A 12,039-nucleotide genomic window follows, 5' to 3' on the forward strand; every position below is an offset into this window, starting at 1 on the left:
TCAGTAACAAACTAATAGTTGGGGATAATGTACTGTGAAGCCCTGTATGTGTTATCACACTACCGCAGGATTCAGAGAATTTTGGTAATTCTCAAATCTGTGGAGTTAAGCAGAAGGACAGCTTCTCTCGGTAGCATAACGTCTTTTGAGCATATACTGAACATTGCTTTCCCACTTGGATTTTGACAGCGGAGCAAAAAATAAAGGCACAAGAAGGCACATAGGTATAAGAAACAAGAAAGAAAAGACAAAAAGAGGCTAAGAAGTTCAGAACATACAAAAGCTCAAAATATTAAATGCATATGTGTGTGTGAAGGGACTAATTTAAAAAGGGGGTTATGTGAGTGATTTCTAAAAAGAAACTAGTTTTGCAATATTTGCAGAATAAATATGTAGGCATTCACATATATATTCACACTTGTCTGGAAACATCTAATATTTTATGCTGTACAAGAGGGTGTGTATGAAGGAGAGGGTGTACAGGTAGTCACATGAAGATAACCCTCTTTAAAAATAAAAAATCTGTTCCAACTTTAACTCCTGAGCTTTACCACATCATATGCCTATCTTATCTCGAAGAGATGTCCGGAATTGCCAGTGCTGGCAGTACACTCTCAGCAGTAAACTTCCAGACAAGCTAATACGTTGCTTATGTGCCGACATCCATAAATGGGAAGCAAAGACTGTGCTTAGCAGATATACGCAGTATTATATTCCTTCCATTCTGCTCAGAAACCCCTATACAACTGCAGGTTGCTTGAGAGATGCCTTTAATTCTATTCCATATACTTTTCCTACCGATTCACTTGCCCAGGCTGGGATACGGTTGCACCATACTCAAAATAATTACTAGCTGCAAAAAAAACTACATAGCTTTGTTCTCTTAGCTCCTTAGGCTGTTTTTTCCTCACATGACATATATTCAAATTGAAATCCATCATTCCACATAGCTGAAAATCTGTTATAACTACTGCATTTCTTTCCCTTGTATTTTTTTTACCACCTTCATCACAACTGAAACTCATCATTAGAGCAAAGAGATGGTTGCAGTCATCATAGTTAGAGTTACAAAATCTGCCACCCTTAGAAAATCCACTTCACAAACACGAAGCATTCTATGTCATTTGCATTTCTCAGTCAAAGATTTCCAGAACTGGGACCAAATCCTCAGGGTAGAAAGGGTGAGGAGGAAACAACAAAAGCGTTCTTTTAGGCAGGTCTGAACCGAAACCTTATATATCCGTACTGAACTGCGCGGGGCAACAAGGGACATGGATTTACTCATCAAAACTGGTGTCTTAAGATCAAGGCCTTTAATTTCCACTCAAAAACATATATTTTAATTAAAGACACACATGAAGAATAAGATTGAGCTGGGAAAAATAAAAAGGATTACTTTAGAAATACTTACCAGTACAAAGAGTTTTGCTTTAAAACAGAAAAAAAAACAAAACACATCGGAATACTACAGTTCCTCCTCTTTTTTGATCTGAACTCTAAAAACTTAAATCTAAAAATCACAGAATTACACTTACTCATCACAGTAAGCACAAACAAATCTCAAGTACCCTAAAGAAGAATTAACCAATACCTGATAATCCTAAAATCTCAATCAACAATTTAGTTTGGCTGGGGCCTCCACAGGTCAGCCGCTCCACCCTTCTGCTCAAAAGAGGGCTAAATTCAGTAAGATAAAGAGTTAGGAAAATAAAAGAAATTATGATCAACTACAAGTTACCAAACAAAAGTATATCCTACTGCACTTTTCCATTTTATTTAGTTTTACAGTGATTTGCATATATACATACCTTTCTCTACAAAAAGAAAAGATCCTGTCCCCTTCAGAAATCACATTGTGTTAAAAATCCAATCCTATTTCCAAAGAATCAAGCAGAGTTTAGTTATAGATCTCAAAACCAAACGCATCAGGTTGTATATTCTACAACATGCAAACTAACTAACCGCCAAACAAAAGATCAGGATTCCCAGTCTTAAAAATCTCCTGCCTTGAGCCAGCTTTTATAAACCAGTCTAAGAACACATAATTTCTGCATATAGGTACAAAGAAGTCACCCAGCTGAACACTAGACAGTATTTCACAGGAAAAAAGAAAACATAGCCACTATGCATCAGATAAGTAAATAACTAGAAGCAGGAAGGAATTTGCTTCAAGAAAATTTGCACATGACAAACTATAAAATATTTAAGCTGTACGCAAACTAAAACAGGTTTTGGAAAACATGCATGCAACCTGACAAAGTTAATTGTCAGTCAATTTTATTTGCTGATTTTAGAATCAAGTCTTACTACAACATTGATGCATTTTCAGTATTTATATTTTCCTTTTAAATTTAAAAAGGAAAAGTAGTATCTGTTCTTAAGAGTATTAGGATTAAAATGTTCTCAGCAAATTTGAGGTTTCAACTAGAGGTGAATAACATCCAGGGAAGACAATCCTGACCTCTGCTGCTGTTCCTGGCTAGCTAGAGGCACGATGAATTTTTATCACGCTGATTAAAGGAGACATGGTGGAAGGGGAAGAAGGAGCAGCTACTTGTTTATTTTTGTGAGACAAAAATTTCTCCCAAGGACAGCACCTCAGGTAAAACATGTGCATTTGTATTCTGAACAAATGGCAGCGGTTGGTGCAGACAAGCTTTTAGAAAACCTTTAGCCAAATCTGGTTAGCAAGCAAACTAGCTGACAAGAACATACCTCTAATGAGGGCAGGCCCCTCTGCCAAAATTGCTTTGAATTTGTATGGTTTGAGCTTTCACTTCTCAAACACTTTTGTTCCAAACTGATAAACAGTTTTTCAAAGATTACACTACAAAAATATTTTCTTCAGCAGAACCGACAGATTCCAGAAGGCCAGAATAATAATTCTGTAACCAAGCTTAGTCTCAACAACATTGTTTTTAAGTTATTCAGCTGTGACAGAAACATTGCATTTTGCTTACTGATGCAGTAACAGAAAGCCACAAACTATTTTTCTTTAAATCAGCAGACCACTTAGTTTAGAGGAAACTAATACAAATTGAATGAAATCAAAAACGTGTAATGGTATTTGTTTCAAAATGTCCAATGACCATTTGGAGAATAATCAGCTGAATACGTATTTCAATTTACTGTGTTCAGCTTTCTTTTCTTCCCATGATTGGACCAGATACCATATGTTGGCAGGTAGGAGACTGATAAATTAGGCTCTCTATTGTAAACTGACATTTTTACCAAAACCCAAACAGAAACTGTATTACATCGTAAAAAGAAAGCCCGAAATACCTGTTTTGCCCATCTCAATGAAAATAATTGAGCAAGTAGTTGTCTATTGATCAATACGCACAATACTGAATCTAAACATGCACATGAAGTAAATTTAACAACCAAATGCTGGCTTCGTTCTTAAAACACTTGAGAGAAGAGATTTTAAATAGCGAATTATAGAATATATAACATGGGATAGACCAACAAACAGGTTTCAGGATAAAAATAGACGCTTTGGCATCTAAAAGATCTTTTTCATGCCATGTTGTTTTTATACATTGCTCAAACTATCACTGTTGTTTCCTCATTTCTCTTGAAATGTAAACTTCTTTTAACTAAGATGCTCCTTACAAGAGAAACTTTACTATTCGTGTACCTGCACGATCAATGGGTCTTCCGACATGCCCACAGAACTGCAACATTATTTAGTATATATTTATATACTATAAATAAATTATTAGAAGGGTAAACCAAAATGAACCCCTGTCAGTCTCCAAGAAGACGAGTTCTTCTATTTGCAAGTACTCTAGGATGCTGTAACAGAATCTAGAAGTGAAAAATAATAGTTTTAGAAAAATATACACCATTATCTTTTCCTAAACATTTTACAATCGTCACCAAACATGTATTTGGAAAAATAAAATCATACATAAATAATTATGGGAAAAAATAGGAAAAAAAATACACTTAAAAACCACATAACAAACTTTAGGCTACTTCTTTGGACAACTGGGAAACTTTTCTTCCCCTCCAATCCCACCTACTGGAAGTCTCTGCAGCGTAGAAATCTGGGAAAACGATATTCCCTGTTCACGGTTCTGATGAACACAGGGTGGCAGGTTAAACTGGACAACTGAAATTAGTATGAGGTTATACACGTACCATGTGTCTAGACAGCTTTACCAAAAGCAGGCACGTCTGGGCTGCTTGCGTAGCAACTCCTGAACCTCTGCAAAAGCTCATATTCAGTAGAATGTGTCATATCTGGCTAGAAAGCTTCATTCACTTTCAGTTTTAGGAGATGATGTGATCAAAGGTCTTGTTACACATGTGGCACAGAAATGAAAAACAAGATCTATGCACAAACAGGTATAGAGCCTGGTCAGATAAAGACTATTTGTTGCGCTTTTACGCAGTTTCTTTCTCCACTTCCTGTACCATAAAAGCACCCAATTAACCTGCATCAGATTGTTGTGGTTTAACCCGGCCGGCAGCTAAGCACCACACAGCCGTTCGCTCACCCTCCCCGCTACCTCTCTGGGATGGGGGAGAGAATTAGAAAGAAATGAAAGCCTGTGGATTGAGACAAAGACAATTTATTAGGAGAGAAAAGAAAGGAAAATAATAATAATGACAGTAATACTAATAATGATAATCTGTACAAACAAGTGATGCACAATGCAATTGCTCACCACCCGCTGACCAGCCTATCCCCGAGCAGCCGGCCCCCCCACCCCCTATTAATTGTTCAGCATGATCCCATATGGCATGGAATACCCCTTTGGCCAGTTTGGGTCAGCTGTCCTGGGTCTGTCCCCTCCCAGCTCCTGCTGCACCCCCAGCCTGCCCGCTGGCAGGACAGAGCGAGAAGCCAAAAAGTCCTTGGCCTGGTGTAAGCACTGCTCTGCAACAATTAAAACATCAGTGTGATATCAACATTCTTCTCATCCTAAATCCCAAACACAGCACCACACCAGCTACTAAGAGGACAATTAACTCTATCCTAGCCAAAACCAGGACACAGATTGTTGTGAGAATTAGCATACTAGCTCCTTATAAGCTAGGATCTTGTATTTTTTTCTGTCAGCTGAAACGCACAAGGTGTACTGAGCTCTAAGATACGCAACTTAATTTTCCTCGAGCTCTCCATATCCTATAAACACGAAAAATAGCTAAGTGATGTTGATCACAGTGGTGATGAAATGATAAATCAGTCAATTCAAGAAATAATTAATCGGCCCAGTACACATTCATATACTTCTGGTACAAATACATCATTGGAAATAGTTGCAAGTAAATTATTATACAGCTGACCATTGCTAAAGAAGAAACTGAAGTTATTTTAACCAATGTTTTACAGTTATGCATTTCTTCTGAACTATTTCATATTAACCAGTGTCAAGCTTTAAACAACAGATTCCAAACGGTGCTTTTCACAATAAATACAAGGGAATAAATATAAGGGAAAAAGTATTAATTATGTAGTTAGGATTACTCAAATATAAACCCAGGAAATTTTTTGAATTTTTAAAATCACCAGATGATTCAAAAAAGGAGAAGTACTGTCTTGGTCACACAAAGAAAGCGCCTAAAACTGCAGTTAAATACAGAAGCTTAGAGATCACATTGAAAATACTTATTTAACCGATAAGCCTTTTGTTTCTTGGTGTAATTAGACATGGATTTCTGCTGGCATTAAGCACACAGCAATTTGAGCTCCCCTCCTGGCTTTCACACAAATAACCCTAGTGCTAGCCAGACAAACACATTTCCTAAACTAAGCTTTTCTGTGAAATAGGGGATCAGTGCAAACATTAACTGGCACGGAACCCAAATCTAGCCCCAGACTGTGGGAACAGACTGTAGGTATCTGCATAAAAGGTTTTTAGGCATTATTTTGATTCTAGATTACCAAGATCATATGGAACTACAGGAGAAATATGAAGAACAATTAAGTAAAAAGATCAAATATTCCTTTTATAAGTATTCATAAAATTTACTTTTATTGTATATAGGTGAGGAAAGCTTTTCCTGTTGTAATTACGTATTGCATGCAAAGCAATCTTTGCAAAATGATACGTATAACCTGAAAAGATGCTGGTGGACTTGTCCAGTACACAAGTACCACCTTTTGCTGCTCAGAATATTTATTTTAGATCGTGTAATGTAATCAGCCACACATATTCAGCTGTACTAAAACCAAGTTGCTTTCAGCAAACATCCAGAATATGAGAACAAACAAAACACTGGGCAGAATGTCTTTACTCCTCCAAATGCTTTTTTTTTTTTCTTCCCTGAAATTTACACTACCACAAAAAACAAATACAAGTCCTCTTATGTCAGAAAGCAACCATACCAGTTAGAAAAGCAGGGAAAGCTCTGTTATACCTAATTATGTTATACTTATTAATTTGTACAAAAAAATAGAGTAAGAAGTAACATCAAGCAAACAGAAAAAGATAACTACTTTCCAGATCTAGATTAAGTATTACTGGCAACCTGTCGACTGTTTTGCCACAAAAGCAGCTATTACTGAATCCTCCTTGTTAGTATCTAGAAGCGGGAAAATAAAAGCAATATTACAACATTAGTGCCTAAAAAATTTTGGGATGAAAACCCCAGAAAGAAGTCTAAGGCCTGTGTTTTGTAAAAGTGATAAACAAAAGTATAATAATGCAAAACCCAGTGAAAATACTCATATAGACAGTTCAAGATAGATATTCAGCAACACGTTTGGATAAGACCCTAGTGGAAACAGATCCATAATGCTGAGGAAGTTATTTTATGTAGCAAAGGCTTTGAAATACAGGGTAAGGAAGGAAGGGCTAGAGTTATCTGCGCCTTGGTGGAGAAATCACCATGTAAATTATTTCAGTGGGCCCAGTAAACGTGAAAAAGTCAAATGAGATGGTAAATAACTTTTCTTTTATGGGTTTGTAATCCAAGTTTGCTCTGAAAACAGAGATGTTTCCATAAAAATCTATGAAAACAACAGTTTTTCCTTTGAAGTACCAAGAGCTTCATTGGAGCTGTTTTTGGAGAAATAACAATTAAGCATTTATAAGAATATTTCATGGAAATAAAATCCTTATTTAGGGGTAACACAGAACACATCGGATACTAACAAAAATCCTGAACTAGTAGATTTTTAATTAATTTATTTATTTATTTTAGGAAAGCAGATATGAATCTTCTCTTACAAAATTAAATTATCCAATTAAAATGCAGATATAGGTTTCTCCATGATTAGATGGTGCAGCTAACACTGGAAAAAACAGACATACAGGCCCAGCTGAAGACTTTTAAAACAAGAAGTACACTGGCTGAGGATCTTGTAACACCCTTTTTCATGCCTGCATTCAAGGGAATGATACAGTATAGAGTGCCACGAGGCCAAAAAGCTACTAGACCTTGTGGATGAGAGATCCTGAACTGAAAGAAAAATTCTGTTACTTTCATGCTGCTGCTGGAAAATTGTCCATGTGGGTGTTGTGAGTTAGCTGCATGGTGCAAGCTGCCTGCTGGGGTTACTTGTTTGTTCCCCTCAGTGAGGCCGGGGAGAAAATTGGAAGGGCAAAATTGAGAAAACTTATGGGTTGAGATGAAGAAAGGTTAATAGGTAAAACAAAGCAGCACACATAAGCAAATTAAAACAAGGAATTTGTTCACTACTTCCCAGCAGCAGGGAAGTTAGCCCTTTGCACCAGGAAAGCAGGGCCACATCACCTGTAACAGTTACTTGGAAAGACAAATACTGTAGCTCCAATCATGTTTCTTCCACCCCCTTTTCTGGGGCTCTCCCCCAGCTCTTGTTGCTGAGCTTACATCCCTCAGCCAGCTGGGGTCAGCTGTCCTGTCTGTGTCCCCCCCAGCTCCCCGTGCAGCCCCAGCACCTTGCTGGTGGGGCTGCACAAGAACAGAGGAGGCCTCGATGCTGTGTGAGTACTGCTCAGTGGTAGCTGGTGCATCCCTGTGTGATCAGCACTGTTGCAGTCGCAAATCCAAAATGCAGCACCATACCAGCTGCTATGAGGAAAATTAACTCTATTCTAGCCAAAACCAGCCCATTATCTTGGCTCCAAAGACCTCCTTTTTACCACCCTGGCTCCAGTCCTCCTGCCCCTAACTCCCCTAGTTCACTTGTTACACTTGTTGGGTTTGTTCTTTAATGCAGTCAAAATTCTTTATGGTAGCGCCTCCTAGTATAGATCTACACAGTCTCTAGCAGAAGTGAGTGTTATTTTTTCTAGGCAAAGGGGAATCTTTTGGTGTGTTTATGAACAAAGGAAGGTGTGATAAAATTCTACTGCACAGAAATGCAAAGAGGCACCAACAAACCACTCTAAATTTCATAAAGATGGACGGGCAATTAATTTTTCAAGAAAATCCATCTCTGAGTTGCCAGATGGAAATCCTACCCTAAAAGAACCATTGTCTAGACAGAAGAACCCAGAAAAAAGCTTTTTGCATTTTGCTGTCGCACAATTGGCCAAAAAGCCCCAGACGTGTTACTTGAACACAGACTTGCTGCTCAGAAGCACGTTAGTAACTGTATTTGAGACACTGCAAATCTAAATTCTGACATCTCTTATTGAACAAATGGCTCACGCTCCCACCTCCAAACACCAGATTCCTCTCCCAAATAAATCAGTTTAGGTAGTATTCAGACTAAAGACTATCTTACTTCATGTCAGTATAGTTATGACAGCTTCTAATTACTCTTTATACCAATTGTCTCAACAAAAGTGAAAAATTAATAGATCAGACTTCAAAAAGCAGATATTAGTATATACATAATTCCTAAAGGAATTTCAAAATGAAGTAAAAATAAATTACATATACATAGGAAAGACTCTTCAAAAAAAGACGGGTGAAATAAGTCTCATGGTACTTAAAAATCCTAATGTCTGGTCTAGCCTAGGCTAGTTTGGACAGATCTGTATTTCTTTTCAGTTTCTTATGGATTTTCAAAGAGAGAAATTTCAATTCTTTTTCAGCCTATCTAATACTCTCAAAAATAGAAGTTTCATTTAGATTATTTAAAATGGTATCTCTATTGTTTCTACCACATAGTGTGTGTGAGCAACAGAATTCCCTCTTGATATAACTTTCCAACTCCAAATTAAGTTTATAAAATAAAAAGGTCTAGCAGATTATTAAACTGTGCTGCTTTGTATGCCATGAATTTTCTCTGCTTTTACTTCATCCAGAGGGAACACTTCTGCAACACAGTATATATACATAAAGAATTTTTGCAATCAACTTTTATGCATCAAGCACAAAGTACAGATCATACTACAGCTCTACTTCCAAGTACAGATATAAAACTGCATATTTATAAATGTTCATTCTTACATAATTGCACATTGTAATGGTCTGTGTGTTTATCTGCATGAAAAGTACAGCTTTCATGGCTTCCACTCATGTCTGAGTTTGCCTGATGCATGCTAATTCTCAGATAGAGGACAAAGACAAAACTCAAAGTAGTATCTTCATCTTTCATCAGGGTTTAAATTAGGCTCAACACTATGGCGTTGGAGTTTCCCGTAATAGTTGAGAAGTTACACACCTTCCAGTTTGCTGTAAGGACAGCATACCAGAGCTGAAGAACAAAGCAGGGTTTGAATTAGCTACATTTGTTTAACTTTATGCAGAACAAACACTGAGATCACAAGTATTATTCTAACCTTTGGTGGATTTGCTTTATGACGAGACTTCCCAGCACTGAACAGGGTATATTCAGAACACACAGTTATCTCCCAGCCTCTACACCCATCACGTACACATGGCCATAAAAGTCCACTATTAGCCAGTTAAGCGATGAGATTACTGTTGAACACGTTCTAATACTTTCTTTTGAATAGTGATAGTTCAGGTAGCACTGAACAACTTTCTCAGCGTGTCAAAGAGGATGTATTCTTTCAACTGTAACTGTTTAACCAGCTAGTTTCAGCCCTTGAAATCTGCAGTCTCATCATTTGTACTACCTCAACCAAGAACAGACTCTGAAGAAGAGTTCACCTCTTTAGCATTTAACCCAACATATCACACACTTACATCTGGCATTTCTGTAAAGTAGAAAAGGGTCCTGCAGCTGGAAATCAAGGTCTTTAGTAATTGGTTCTGTTCGATTTTCCATGCTCAGCCTGTTCATAATTGTGAAGCCATGCCTTGGAGAAGCTGATCTGAAAATTATCAAGTAGAAATCACATCAAGTCAAGGAAAAAAAAATTACTATTTTTTGTCGTTGCATAGTTCTCCAAAATTATTTTTCTTTTCTCAGAGACACTATAAAAATCTAATTCTGTTGCCAAGGAAAGTACTATTGAGTTTCATAATCTTTCATACAATCCTTTTTAATTTTTTCAAAACCCTATACTCTACTTGAGAAACGACAGAAGCACCATGACAGTCTCACAATAGCTGCAGAGAGCATGCAGCAACTGTGACACTACCATTTGAGGTGCAATGCTTTAGCCATAGCATTAATCATATATGCCTGTCCAGTTTTTGTTTCAAGTTATAAGGCCTACAAAACTTCTGAACAGGCAAGATGTAACTAAGTGCCACTTAATTCCAGATCACTAGCACCACATTTTCCAACCACCATCTACCTGATAGTTTCCTGCTAGTGTAGAAAACAGCAATTAGTAAGATTCAGTCATGGGCAAAGAGCACAGTATTTTATTACTTCTAACGTTCAGCTAACAATTGAGAATGGTATTGAAAATCCTATTTGGGAATTACATAAGTATGTACATCATAATGCTTGTTCATGAGGGTTACACTTCAAGCCAGTTAGATGATTTTTATTAATGTGAGCTGTTAACCCTATCAGCATCCAGACAGGAAACATTACTTTCAAACAATGTTATGGCAATAAAGAAAATGATAGTTGAAATTTTGGTAATGTTGCCATCTGCAGTAATTGCCTGCTGGTGGACATCTCTACAAAATCAAAAGCACAGGGACCTGCATTAGAGGGTAGGAAGCAACATGAAATTAAACACAAGTGGGACCCTTAACAAGAATCCTTGTTTGCAACAATCAGTACTTAAAAAAAAAAGTCCACTTCCACTGGTGTTAACTCAGTGGGAAGTCTGATTTTTGACTCTTCCTCAGAATTTGCAATTTGTGATAAAATCAACTCCAGTGAAAGGGCAGCATTACTTTACATTGTCGTAACAGTAATAAGAAGTGACAAAAACACTGGTAGACTCCAACCTGCAGTCTGTTAGCAATGTTTTTTTCTACATGATTTTATGACATTGTTCAAAGCCACAGGACATAAAGTTAAAATTGATGGGGAGGGCCCTGTATAATGTTGCTCACAGCTCACAACCTGTTCTGTATAGTTGCCTACATGGCAGGAAGGGTAGCTATCTCTGGCTGTAAATGGAAACTTCCTCAACCAACAAGAATAACGATAAAAGATCACAGATACTAGAAGTGCCAGGTTACATGCTGTCACTTCTGGAGTTTTAAATCCAACATACCAGAGAAATACTACCTCTGTTTTGCAGCACGGAACTAGCTACCTCTGCCTACTGCTAGCACAGCCAGGGGCCAGTTCTTTAATTTTGTAGTGGTAATTGTAACAGCATCTTATCTCACCTTTCCATTCTTTTCCGCTTACCTAAGAGAAGCTTAGAAAAGTTATTGATGATTATTTCGACTGCTGGCACAAAAGAGCTCAAAAATATTAAAACTGGCTTTCCTACTTCACACAAAGCTCACAGTCTCTTGGGCCTCCCTGTCCATTTGTCACTTCACTTCACACATGCCTCTTGACCACTGAAAACAATCTTCTGCTTTCTCAGTTCTCCCACTGGATCCTCAAAAGCACGAACATTGAAGGATAAAATTTCTACTTCAGTGTCCCATCCGAGCAGCTAGTGCATGATCTGCTCATCAAGTCTTTTTCTGATTTTAATTTTAGTGACATGGAAATGCTAGGGTACTACCTCGGAAACCCAAACATAGGGCATGCTTTACAACAGAGGTAAATGGTAGAGTAAGTGATCAAATAAAAGCTCTGAAAAGTTACAGCCAGAC

General features: G+C 37.5%; 3 protein-coding genes across 30 annotated transcripts in view; 2 read left to right on the plus strand and 1 right to left on the minus strand.

The window, feature by feature from the left end:
• LOC310892960 (uncharacterized protein) overlaps positions 1 to 12,039 on the plus strand; it is a 284,028-nt gene that overhangs the window by 159,663 nt on the left and 112,326 nt on the right. The window lies entirely within an intron of this gene.
• The window catches only part of DCP1B (decapping mRNA 1B), a 44,591-nt gene that overhangs the window by 31,232 nt on the left and 1,320 nt on the right, over positions 1 to 12,039 (minus strand). For both annotated transcript variants that reach the window (XM_083821295.1, XM_083821294.1), the window contains exon 3: positions 10,042 to 10,169. In XM_083821295.1, coding sequence (XP_083677421.1) covers positions 10,042 to 10,169 — 128 coding nt within the window. The remainder of the gene's footprint in view (positions 1 to 10,041; positions 10,170 to 12,039) is intronic.
• Positions 1 to 12,039, plus strand: part of CACNA1C (calcium voltage-gated channel subunit alpha1 C) — a 494,083-nt gene that overhangs the window by 9,809 nt on the left and 472,235 nt on the right. The window lies entirely within an intron of this gene.

This window comes from Anser anser (genome assembly GCF_964211835.1).
Source record: "Anser anser genome assembly, chromosome: 1".
NCBI lineage: Eukaryota > Metazoa > Chordata > Aves > Anseriformes > Anatidae > Anser > Anser anser.